Source organism: Siphateles boraxobius, unplaced genomic scaffold (assembly GCF_051911475.1).
Source record: "Siphateles boraxobius isolate OS27281-9 unplaced genomic scaffold, OSU_SipBor_1 5, whole genome shotgun sequence".
Lineage (NCBI taxonomy): Eukaryota > Metazoa > Chordata > Actinopteri > Cypriniformes > Leuciscidae > Siphateles > Siphateles boraxobius.
In genome coordinates, this window is record NW_027509141.1 from 1,921,387 (window position 1) to 1,935,000 (window position 13,614).

General features: G+C 40.0%; 1 protein-coding gene across 2 annotated transcripts in view; it reads left to right on the forward strand.

Annotated features, from left to right (window-relative positions):
• ankrd52b (ankyrin repeat domain 52b) overlaps window positions 1–13,614 on the forward strand; it is a 43,380-nt gene that overhangs the window by 9,447 nt on the left and 20,319 nt on the right. For both annotated transcript variants that reach the window (XM_077204404.1, XM_077204406.1), the window contains exons 6-14: window positions 6,960–7,047; window positions 7,137–7,279; window positions 8,602–8,814; window positions 8,893–8,971; window positions 9,913–10,027; window positions 10,825–10,907; window positions 11,087–11,150; window positions 11,257–11,325; window positions 11,621–11,761. In XM_077204404.1, coding sequence (XP_077060519.1) covers window positions 6,960–7,047; window positions 7,137–7,279; window positions 8,602–8,814; window positions 8,893–8,971; window positions 9,913–10,027; window positions 10,825–10,907; window positions 11,087–11,150; window positions 11,257–11,325; window positions 11,621–11,761 — 995 coding nt within the window. The remainder of the gene's footprint in view (window positions 1–6,959; window positions 7,048–7,136; window positions 7,280–8,601; window positions 8,815–8,892; window positions 8,972–9,912; window positions 10,028–10,824; window positions 10,908–11,086; window positions 11,151–11,256; window positions 11,326–11,620; window positions 11,762–13,614) is intronic.

Consider the following 13,614-nt stretch of genomic DNA (forward strand, 5'->3'; position numbering starts at 1 on the left):
GCGAGTCTACAATCGACTACAGCATCCGTCTAATCCTATACTTCAGTGAGTCTACAATCGACTACAGCATCCGTCTAATCCTATACTTCAGTGAGTCTACAATCGACTAAAGCATCCGTCTAATCCTATACTCCAGCGAGTCTACAATCGACTACAGCATCCGTCTAATCCTATACTTCAGTGAGTCTACAATCGACTAAAGCATCCGTCTAATCCTATACTCCAGCGAGTCTACAGTCGACTACAGCATCCGTCTAATCCTATACTCCAGCGAGTCTACAATCGACTAAAGCATCCGTCTATTCCTATACTTCAGTGAGTCTACAATCGACTAAAGCATCCGTCTAATCCTATACTTCAGTGAGTCTACAATCGACTAAAGCATCCGTCTAATCCTATACTCCAGCGAGTCTACAATCGACTAAAGCATCCGTCTATTCCTATACTTCAGTGAGTCTACAATCGACTACAGCATCCGTCTAATCCTATACTTCAGTGAGTCTACAATCGACTAAAGCATCCGTCTAATCCTATACTTCAGCGAGTCTACAATCGACTAAAGCATCCGTCTAATCCTATACTCCAGCGAGTCTACAATCGACTAAAGCATCCGTCTATTCCTATACTTCAGTGAGTCTACAATCGACTAAAGCATCCGTCTATTCCTATACTTCAGTGAGTCTACAATCGACTAAAGCATCCGTCTATTCCTATACTTCAGTGAGTCTACAATCGACTAAAGCATCCGTCTAATCCTATACTCCAGCGAGTCTACAATCGACTAAAGCATCCGTCTATTCCTATACTTCAGTGAGTCTACAATCGACTAAAGCATCCGTCTAATCCTATACTTCAGCGAGTCTACAATCGACTAAAGCATCCGTCTAATCCTATACTCCAGCGAGTCTACAATCGACTAAAGCATCCGTCTATTCCTATACTTCAGTGAGTCTACAATCGACTACAGCATCCGTCTAATCCTATACTCCAGCGAGTCTACAGTCGACTAAAGCATCCGTCTAATCCTATACTCCAGCGAGTCTACAATCGACTAAAGCATCCGTCTATTCCTATACTTCAGTGAGTCTACAATCGACTACAGCATCCGTCTAATCCTATACTTCAGTGAGTCTACAATCGACTAAAGCATCCGTCTAATCCTATACTTCAGTGAGTCTACAATCGACTACAGCATCCGTCTAATCCTATACTTCAGTGAGTCTACAATCGACTAAAGCATCCGTCTAATCCTATACTTCAGCGAGTCTACAATCGACTAAAGCATCCGTCTAATCCTATACTCCAGCGAGTCTACAATCGACTAAAGCATCCGTCTATTCCTATACTTCAGTGAGTCTACAATCGACTAAAGCATCCGTCTATTCCTATACTTCAGCGAGTCTACAATCGACTAAAGCATCCGTCTAATCCTATACTCCAGCGAGTCTACAATCGACTAAAGCATCCGTCTATTCCTATACTTCAGTGAGTCTACAATCGACTACAGCATCCGTCTAATCCTATACTTCAGTGAGTCTACAATCGACTAAAGCATCCGTCTAATCCTATACTCCAGCGAGTCTACAATCGACTAAAGCATCCGTCTAATCCTATACTTCAGTGAGTCTACAATCGACTACAGCATCCGTCTAATCCTATACTTCAGTGAGTCTACAATCGACTACAGCATCCGTCTAATCCTATACTTCAGTGAGTCTACAATCGACTAAAGCATCCGTCTAATCCTATACTCCAGCGAGTCTACAATCGACTACAGCATCCGTCTAATCCTATACTTCAGTGAGTCTACAATCGACTACAGCATCCGTCTAATCCTATACTTCAGTGAGTCTACAATCGACTAAAGCATCCGTCTAATCCTATACTCCAGCGAGTCTACAATCGACTACAGCATCCGTCTAATCCTATACTTCAGTGAGTCTACAATCGACTAAAGCATCCGTCTAATCCTATACTCCAGCGAGTCTACAGTCGACTACAGCATCCGTCTAATCCTATACTCCAGCGAGTCTACAATCGACAAAAGCATCCGTCTAATCCTATACTCCAGCGAGTCTACAATCGACTAAAGCATCCGTCTAATCCTATACGTCAGTGAGTCTACAATCGACTAAAGCATCCGTCTAATCCTATACTCCAGCGAGTCTACAATCGACTAAAGCATCCGTCTAATCCTATACGTCAGTGAGTCTACAATCGACTAAAGCATCCGTCTAATCCTATACTCCAGCGAGTCTACAATCGACTAAAGCATCCGTCTAATCCTATACTTCAGCGAGTCTACAATCGACTAAAGCATCCGTCTAATCCTATACTCCAGCGAGTCTACAATCGACTAAAGCATCCGTCTAATCCTATTCTCCAGCGAGTCTACAATCGACTAAAGCATCCGTCTAATCCTATACTCCAGCGAGTCTACAATCGACTAAAGCATCCGTCTAATCCTATACGTCAGTGAGTCTACAATCGACTAAAGCATCCGTCTAATCCTATACTTCAGCGAGTCTACAATCGACTAAAGCATCCGTCTAATCCTATACTCCAGCGAGTCTACAATCGACTAAAGCATCCGTCTAATCCTATTCTCCAGCGAGTCTACAATCGACTAAAGCATCCGTCTAATCCTATACTCCAGCGAGTCTACAATCGACTAAAGCATCCGTCTAATCCTATTCTCCAGCGAGTCTACAATCGACTAAAGCATCCGTCTAATCCTATACTCCAGCGAGTCTACAATCGACTAAAGCATCCGTCTAATCCTATACTCCAGCGAGTCTACAATCGACTAAAGCATCCGTCTAATCCTATACTCCAGCGAGTCTACAATCGACTAAAGCATCCGTCTAATCCTATTCTCCAGCGAGTCTACAATCGACTAAAGCATCCGTCTAATCCTATACTCCAGCGAGTCTACAATCGACTAAAGCATCCGTCTAATCCTATACTTCAGCGAGTCTACAATCGACTACAGCCGAGTTTAACCGTATAATTCTAACTTGCTTGTTTTCTTGCTGTGCAGCAGAGATAATGCCAGACACATAAAAAAATAGAATCATCATGACTAATTATCTCTTTATGACTGATCAAGTACCACTCCATCAATATGATTGGTTACACTGTTTAAAACAAGCCCCTCCCCTCATTATTCTTTGTTAGTGACATCAGCAAAATTATCCTGTATCCTTAAATACAACTTGTAAGGGGTTAAGATTTTAGTCAATCATGTCCTAATACAGTAGAAGAACAGAACGTTCAGTTCATCTTCAAAGTTACGTTGACCTAGATTACATTGAGTTAAATGTTTGTTAGATGGTTAGTTCATATTGAAAGTTCGTCCAATGGTTACATCCTAAAAGAAAAGGAAGTAAGATTTATTCTGTTTTATTGTTAGACCTAGAATGGAAAGTTAGTCATCTTTAGACAGAGAAATGAGAAGCATGATAGAAATTTATCACATGATAGAAATATAAAATCAGAACTTTATAGCTAGTAACATAATTAATCTTATCTATTATAATTTTTCCACAACAACAGCCTTCAAGGTTAGCTAAAGTTTCATAACAGATGATGCTTTTTGAGCTGTATAACTCACTGTAATGCTCTATACAACATGCAAGCTTTTCTGATTTGTCTTCAATGACGGTACCATCTTTCCTGTTTAGCACACCACAGGCCTGGGTGGTAGGTCCTGTTGCAGCCTTTGATGGCCTTATACATCACTTTGATATTTCCAGAATTTATTGCAATTTCAATATTAGAACATAGCGTATCCCAGTATATTTGGGCACATTTCCAAACGGTTGCTTGTGTAGCAGATTTGACGGCACGATATGAGACTGATGCTTGTCTTGTGGGTCTTGATTTGAGGCGGATTAGATCTTGCCGCTTTTCCTCAAGAACTGGTTGAATAATTTGTAGGGAGGCATCGTACCAATCAGGGGTTTGTCCTCTTTTCTTTCCAAAACTTTGTAGAGTGGTGTCATCATAGATTACATTTCTTATGGGTTCCCAGTTGATATTAGGGTCTGGGGTGTCAGGAATGCTCTGCGACTTTTCTTCAAGCCTGCTGCAGTATCTTTCTCTGAGATTTGGAAGCTTTTTGTGAATATCTATCCTTTGGGACTGTTTCACATGACAGTGGAAAGGCTTTGGTTCATTGTATATGGATGACACAACTAGACTGATCAGTGTCACCGTCAGCATTGTGGTATGTACGAGTGTTCATGACTTCTTTTCTATATTTCTGCTTGATAATGACAAAGTCAAGCTGGTGCCATGCTTTAGGTCTTGGGTGGCACCAGCTCATCTTTCTGTGTGGTCTCCTAGGAAAAATAGTGTCAGTATTACAGAGATTGTTTCTATAGCAGAACTCAAGTGTCCGTTTACTATTTTCATTCATTCGACCCACACCAAACTTTCCAATGCAGTCTGGCCAGGTGTTTTGGTCATCCCCAACTCTAGCATTCATGTCGCCCGCCTTTTTTTCGTATCACCTCCGGCGAGGTTCTGAGCGAGCTGAGGCGATACTAAAATGTGACGTGAAAACACTGCAGACTGCTGATTGGTCAGAGAGAATCGTCACTATTCACCGCGTCATCATTGCACGAGCCAGACGGAGCTGTTTTTTCAGGAGTGTTTCGTTTTGCTGCCCTCAGCCTCTCCTGAAACAACGTTTGTCGTCTTGCTGTGAGAAACAGCCACATCCCGAGGATCAAACACAGCATACACTCGATTTCCTCCATTGTCCTGCGGGTGTGTGTCGCGTAGATTACGTCACGGCAGTTTCCTGTGGCGTCACTATGACGACCAGGTACTATTGTGGAGGTACTATCAGTAATGGTAAATGGAGCGAAAAGTGAGTTGAGGCGAGGCGAGTTGAGTTGAGCTGGTACTGGTAATGGAAAAGCGCCATTATTGCAGTGGGTGTTTGTGAACTGGTTGATTAGGTTGTTACGTATGGCTAATCCAGTACCATACAGCCTTGGTTCATCAGCTGGCTTGCCAAACCAGTAGAATGTAAAATTTGCTTCCTTGATGGTTCCTGCTCCTGCTAATCTTGTCTCTTGAAGAGCTGCGACATGGGCATTTCGTTTAAATAATTCAATATCTATGATAGCTGTCTTTCTAGCATTTATATTTTCACAGTCTAAATCTTGATCGGTGGTCATTCCAGTGGTCATCGTCCTTACATTCCAAGAAAAAATTAACTTTGTCTTTTTGGGTGAAATAGAACACAACCTGTACACCCATTCTGGTTGTCCTGGTGAGTGGTAGCACCTTATTGGTCAGTGGCTGCCTGACTTAAAGCGTTCAGTAGCTTACCATGGGAATTGTCCCTCCCAGTCTAGAATGAGGTCCCTAGCACCTGAGCATCAGCACCATTAGTCTGGCTTATCACTGGTAACTACCTCAAATTGGGTTTTTGATTTCTGCAAAGTTATATGCAGCCACAGGTTTTCTCTGCATGAGTAGTTTTCCGGCTTTTTGTCAACGCCAGGACAGATAAAGCTACCTTGGGTGGTCATAACACTGGTCAAGGGCTTCTCTCGTCTGGGTCCCTCTAGATCAGAGGAGAGGCAATACCAGTACGTCTGAGAGAGAAACTGGATGCAGGGGCTGCCAAAGGAGTTAGCAGTGCTAGGTCTCGCCTTAATGGGACCCCATCTCCATTTTATGGCCATTGACCTTTTTCTGTCAAATACTAGTGAGAAGGTTCCTCTGGCCATAGAACCTCGGTGGGAAACCATCAACTATTGGTCGAATTACCCTATTGAGATCGAGTTGTCCCCTGTAGACCATTTCCTGCAATTTAAGGCGCAATGTCAAGGTGCCCGCAGGTATTAACTCACAGGTCTTCTATAGGAGAATGTAATCCTACCTATAGTCATGTAACAGTTCCCACACCGCCGGATGCCATCCCGGAGCCCACTGTTACCAGTAAGCCTTTATTCATGGGGAATACCCCATACCTGTCAGCACAAATAAAACAATTGATACAAGCACAACTACGCATTATGCTTACAAAATCTTTAGCAAATTTTGAATAATATTTGAATAAAGGGTGATGTCGTCAATTTTCCAAGGCCGGACATTACTTTTGGCCACCACTGTATTGTCAAAAACAATTACCCTCATGTTTTGACACAGGACGGCAATTGTGAGAAACATTTCTGTAATCTTTACAGGAATGTATCATAAAGATTGTAGAAAGTAACATTTAGCAACACCGAAAGTAAATAGCAGAATAACCAATGCCAATATAGTAATAGATAGCGCGATTTGCATTATCTTTTTCGAATACCTCCATCCACACTACAATGCGAATCCACTTTATAGAGCGTCTTCATAAAAAGATCAGCACAAAAACAACTTCTCACTGTGGACAGAAGGCGTATTTCACATATATCCGGATTCATGCAGACGTAGCCTTCTATATCTCATAAAGTCCCCCTTTGGTGAAAATAAAGCTTTTAATGTTGTTTATATGTCTATGTGGTGTTTTTAATATGCTTTAAGACAAACCATGTGTAAATTCATAAATCGACACCATTGCTGAGTATTTTCTATATAGTCTCAATAACACGGTTTGAAATCGCTGGTGTTTCTGACGTCACAAACTACCTTGTAACCAATCAGATCAACGTGTGATCGTCAACGAGTGGATCTCTGAGCTGAGTGAGTGAATGGAGGCGGGGCTCATTTGCATATTCATAGAACCGCGTATACTAAATGAGGCAGGGGTCTAGAGTTACGTTTAAGCTATTTTAAGCCATGAAGAATTTTTTCAAGGAAAAAAACACTTAAATATGTAATTTTGGTCAATCATTGATGAGTTTTAAGGGATACAATTATTGACTACAGGGGGACTTTAAAAATTATTGATGTGGTTTGGATGTTATGTAATATTTTTCTTAAAAACTAATCAACAATGTCCTTAGACAGTGACCATGCTTCTAAACAAAGGGGCCAACCTGAGTGCCAGAGACATAAAGGACAGGCAGCCCATCCATCTGGCTGCTCATCAAGGTATCTGGTCCTCTGAAGAAGCATGTGTATTAATATAGTGCTCAGAATAGTGTGTTATCTTACAGAGACTGATTGTATCTGCCGATCAGGGCATCTGGAGGTGGTGGAGCTCTTGGTAGCGCGCAGTGCTGATGTGTCCTGCAGGGATAAGCAGGGATTTACACCTCTACATGCAGCGGCTCTTAGTGGACACACTGAAGTGGTCAAACACCTCCTGACACATGGAGCACAGGTGAGGAATCGTATTTAGACAGTAGTGGGCTTTTCTACATATGACACCTACTACTTTTGTCTGAAGGCATTTTAAAAAATGTATATATTGAGCATCTACTCGTACTTTAGAACAATTGCTTCTCAATTAAATATATTAGGTTATGATATTATTGGTTAATAATGTTTTCAGCCCATGTAGTTTTAAAGGGCGCCTATTATGCTTTTTGTGATGTTACCTTTCAAGAGGTGTTTAATATACTGTAGCTGTTTATGGCCTGAAAAGTTTCAAATATCAAAGTGCAGATAAATTGAGTTTTTATCTCCTAAAAAAAAGAAGTGATTCTGAACTGAAACGAGTCGTCAGTAATTCCAGTCTCACTTCCTGCTGAGTCTGCGTTGGTTTGTAACAGATTTGCATAATGCCAGCCTATGTTCTTCATCGGCTGCCGTGAACAACGTCTACTTTGACCCTCAAACACTGTAGTTTATCTGAGACTGGAAGAGTTTGGTTCGTGTTGTTCATGTGGAGACGTTTGTGTTTTCTGCTGACAAAGCAAATCCACTTTGATGAGATTGATACGGTAAAACCGACGCCATCGTTACTGTTCGTATCACTGAGTATCAAGAGCTGAGGAAGATCCAGAGCTGAAACTCCGATATGCTAATGAGCGTTTAGATTCTGACATGGTCGACCAATCACAACAGACTGGGCAATCTGACCAATAAGAGCAGAGCAGCTCTCAGAGAGGCGGGGTTTAGAGAGACTGAATCCTTGATCGAACAGTTCCAGACACTGAGAGGAAAGAGCTGATGCTGCAATGGATATTATGAGGAAATTAAAGAGTTTTTGACCTTAGATACATGTAAACCTGTTGTTGAAAACAAAATCAATAATCTTTTAAGTAGCATAATAAAGGGGCTCTTTAATTGCATCACTTGGAAGTTGTTTCAGAGGCAGAGAAGGTTATTCTGTTGGGTTTAAATATTTTGTTTCATATCATGAGAAACAAAATTTAATTAAATGAATAGTTAACCAAATTAAATAAATATTGTGTCATTATTTATTTACTCTCATCTCCAAACCCATAAGTCTTTTTTCCCACTGAACTGCAAAAGAATATATTTTAAAAAACAATAATTAGTTTCACAGAAGAAAGAAATCCATACAGATTTGTAATTACACAAGTGTTTGTGAGTAAGTGATTACTTTATTATTATTCTTTTTCACAGTAAGCTGCAAAAATGGTTCTTAATTCTGACAACATAATGTGCACTTATGAATTGTGAATACTAAATAGAATCAAATTTGATTTTAGTTTTCTCTCTCATTTGGTGTGTTAGATTGATGAAGCAGATGGTTCTGGTAACAGTGCTCTCCACATGGTTTGTTATGTTGGGGAAGAGGTTATAGCAAGTCAGCTGGTTAACTGTGGTGCCAATGTTAACCATTCAAACACCCGAGGCTGCACTGCGCTTCATCTGTCGGCCGTCTCCAGCGACGGAGCCCTGTGTCTGGAGCTGCTGGTCAATAACGGGGCGGACGTTAACATTACGGTCAGGACACATGAACCCAGAAACGGCAGATGGATATTACAGGTTTTATTTCTCTGACCTTTCTTGTTTTGATTTCAGAATGAAGATGGGAAGAGTCCTTTGCATATGGCCGCCACTCAGGGACACTTCACTCGTTCCCAGATACTCATTCAGAATGGTAAAGCCAAGCTCAAACCATAAACTTTAAGACTGTAAAGTAATCATGACGTTGCGAATCAGTCTTTTCTTCCCTAATGTGACGTATATTCAAGTGAAACGCTTCTGGAACAAGAACAAATGTGGGCGGGGCTTGATTTTGTCTGAGGAATTGATTGGATGATTGTGGTTTGCTATTGGCTGATCTCATGTGAGTGACAGGTTGCCCCGCTGTCATCATCAGAGAAGAGAAGAGATGCCGCAAGAGGGAGAAGTTTTTCTGATTCAAGATTACGAGGCACATTAATAATAAAAAAAAATAATAATGTTCACAGATAAATCATTTATCATAAATTCTGCAATATTCCATAAAAAAATAGGAATTTTGATTGGTGAATTTTAAGGTACATATTGTTACATTTTAAACCATTCTGATACAGCGTTGGCTTTTTTGTATGTATTTTTTTCTGTCTGGAAACTCAAAACAAAGCAAATGCTGAGGAACTAATAGCACCAGAATCACAGCATACGCTGGCTTACAAGTGTTTCAATGGTATCTGTTATACTTACAAATATTAATGTACGTAATAGTCACAAAGAAAGCAAATTTTGTCAAAATTTACTTTGCTTTTTGGCCCACGTCTGTTTGCTTTTAGACCATTTATATGCTAGTACAGATCAGATATGCTTTTAAAATTCACAGTCATTCTCTTATTGGAAAAACAGACCAGAAATGTTGAGCATGTGTCTTGCTTTCAGTGGAATATCAAAAAATATGTCCAAAATGGGAATGTCCCTTTCCCTTATACCACCTACCTGCCAAAGTTTGTGCTGCTGAAAAGCAACAGAAAACCGACCATCATGCTTTCTGGCCTGTAGTTTATTTGTGACAAACTTAACAATGGTCTTTGTGGGATGTAGAATGATCAGTCTTGTAATATAATTCTTGTTTTTCCGCTGTAGGTGCTGAGGTGGAGTGTGTTGATAAATGTGGTAATACTCCTCTTCACGCTGCTGCTAAACATGGTCACGAGTTGCTCATCGGTTTACTCTTGAATAACGGTGCAGATGTGGCCAGGTGTGTCTTCACAAACCATTTAAACGCACAGACTACTCGAGGAGAACAGACACTTTAGAGTTCGTATCCCCCCTCCTGGGAATAATCAAGCGCAGCTGGTGCAGTTCACAACTCAAAGATTTAAAACTTACCATTTTCCAACATTCATTATCCGATTCTTTTACATAAAGGGGTGGAGGGACTACAGTACAAATCAATATATTAAAATTGATGGTATTTCTAATGCCTTTAATGTTGCCAACAGTATACAGCAACACTAGTGACTAAAATATGGCCCACGATTTCTTTAAATCAATGTAAAATCAACGTGAATTCCAATTAGCTGGCATATATGTAAAATGTAAATGTTTCTATAGAATGACTTGGAATGAATTTAAAGTAATTATTGGCTACTTTAAAGTCAAGTCACCTTTATTTCTCTAGCGCGTTGTACAGTACAGATTGTTTAAAGCAGCTTCACCGTGATCAAGAGGAAAATAATGATTCAACGATGCAATTGTGTCACTGTTCACTTCAGTGTCGATTTCAGCTCCGTTGTAAAGATCATCAGTAATTAAATAAGTTAAATTCGGCTATAAAGCAGCACTGCAGACAACGGTGATGTCATCGTCCAGCTCAGTTCAGTTCTCATCCATTCATTGTTCTATATTCATCTCATTGTTGAACATTACGTGTCACCAACTAAGCCAGAGCACAAATGTGATGGATGCAATCATGTCTTATCTCCAGGTTATCTTGAGACTATGTTTAAAAAGTATTTAAATGCTAATCTAATAACATTTACAATAACTGTACAGGCGAGGCATTAATGGGATGACCCCGTTGCACTTGGCGGTGTTTTACGGATTTTCAGACTGTTGTCGAAAGTTACTCTCCTCAGGTAAAAGTCACACACGTACACAGTGTCTAGAAGGGGACATTTACGTTATTAATTTTGCAGATGCTTGAATCCAAAATTATGTAAATGCATAATGTTTATCCCATTGTTGCCTTGAGATTAAACCAGATGTATGTCAACGTTCTCGTATTGAATGTCTAACAAACACATACTGTCAGCAGGGTTTGACATAGACACACTGGACAGCCTGGGAAGGACATGTTTGCATATTGCAGCTTCAGGCGGGTACGCTAAACGGTTACCATTTATGTGCTTTTCCTAGTATGTATGTCGTAATTTTTAATATAGTATTTTGGTATATTCACCTCTTTTTCAATTTGTTCACTGACAGAAATGTTGAATGTCTTAAACTGCTGTTGAACAGTGGTGCTGATTTGAGTAAAAAGGACGACTTTGGAAGGTAAAATCTTTATTTGTCAATAATAATAAATCAGTTATACATTCACATTGTGAATCTTGTGTACATATTCACAAGTATGAGACCACTAGTAAAAATGCTTCTGTTAATTATACCATTACAAATTATATTTTGTGATTGCTACATGCACTAAAATTGGCATGTTCAAAACCTGATGATTGGCATTATCCCCAGAGTGATTATGTACTTTAATACAAACCAGGGAATATGACCAATGTAAAATGGTCAATGTCATAAATTAGAAAGATTGCAAAATGTCTAATTTAATTCTTTGCAGGTCTCCATTGCACTACACATCAGTGAATGGCTCATATCTGTGTACAGTGGCTCTGGTGAAAGCTGGAGCTGATATTAATGATCTGGATGTGAATGGATGCAGTCCTCTGCACTACGCAGCGGCGGCCCAAACCTCACACAGGTGTAACACTGCCAGACCCTTGCATTTTTTCACTTTTTGTTATGTTGCCTTGCAGTCTTATGCTAAAATGCTTACATTTTTGTCACATTAATCTACACTCCATGCTGTCACTATTATGTTCAGTTTGTTTAGTTATCATGGACTTTTAGTTGGCAGTCACCAGTTTCTGTCTCCCTTTGTTCATTTTCCCGCCACTCCTCGGTTGTCATGGTTTCTGCCATTATCAGGGATGCAAACAGCGCGCTTTTCGGCGCCTCCCGCTTTTTTCACGTCAGTTTGGGTGACTTATGTGAATCGTGCAGATCCGAAGAGATTTTTTTTAAGGGGGGAGGGGGTCTGATTATAATTTTACCAACAGTAATTCTGGATTGCCTCCACCAAACAAGTAAATAGGAAATGGGCAAATCAGAACACTGCGCGCCAAAACAGCTGTATGCACGCAAGCGTGAACCACTAGTGTTTCTTCCACTAGCTCGTGGCCTGAGGTAGCTCGTCAAGGGGCCGCACGAGGATGGCATTGTGCGCGCTCACGGTGCAGAAATGTAGTGATGGGCGGATCGATCCTGAAGTATCGATACTTCGATACTGACGTGGTATCGAAAAGGATCGATCCTCACACAAAAATATCGATCCAAATGTGTGTTTTTTTTACCAGTAATTTTTTATTAATTTAGCATGCAATTCAGTGCGTAAAAAAAGCTTCTAAGTGGAAAAATAAGCGAATGTTAGCGGGTAATTGTGTAGGATAGAACCTTTTCTCCTAGTCATCTGTATACAAGACGAAACCAATCAATCACAGAGAGCGTTCGATGCTGGTGCTTCGCTGAGCTCACAGGCCCAGTGCGTTTGGGAAACGAAGCCTTGCTTAGACGACAGAGAAACAATCGGGAGTTATTTCGCAATAAACAAACCAAAACTGTACATAATGGTTTAAAATGTTGACGTCAGTAAGATCTTTTTAATGAAATTAATATTTTTATTCAACAAGGATCGATACATTAAATTGATCAAAAGTGACAGTCAAGGGTTTTACACTGTAAAAAAAAATCTACTTCATATAAATGCTGTTCTTTCAACTTTGTTCATCAAATAATTCTGCATAAAATGTATCATGGTTTCCAACAAAATATGAAACTGTTTTCAACATTGATAATAATAAGAAATGTTTCCTGAGCAGCAAATCAGCATATTAAAATGAATTATCATCATGACTGGAGTAATGATGCCGAAAATTTAGCTTTGATCACATGAATAAATTACAGTTTACTATGGCATAGAAAACAGATAGCCTATGTTAAATTGTTAAATTGTAATATTACAGTTTTTACTAAGAGAAATAAAAATCTTACAGACTCCAAACTTTTGAACAGTAGGCTAGTACTATAATTTGGGTAGTTTTGTAAAAGTCACTGACTAATTAAAGGGGAGTTGAGAGCACAGATCACAAAATATTTAGGCCTAGTAGTCATGAAAACGTGTTCAGATTTAGCATATTAATGATGCATTCACCTCATAAATCATGACACACTGCTGTAAGTGCATACAAGTTCAAATGCATGCGTTTAAAATGAAAAAGTATCGGTATCGGTATCGGCGATACTGGCCCTGTATTTACTTGGTATCGGATCGATACAGAAATTTTCAGTATCGCCCATCACTACAGAAATGCACCCGCGCGTGGATGGCATTCTGCGCGCGTATACTGTTTTTTGCCCTCGTATTCTGTTTGCGAGTTTTGAGACTAAATAAACGGCATAGGGCCGTTCACATATCGTATCTTTTGCGCTCTCAAGTTCGTTATTTCAAATGTTGGCGCGCTCATAATTGAAGCGATTTTTCCAGCCGCAGCGAGA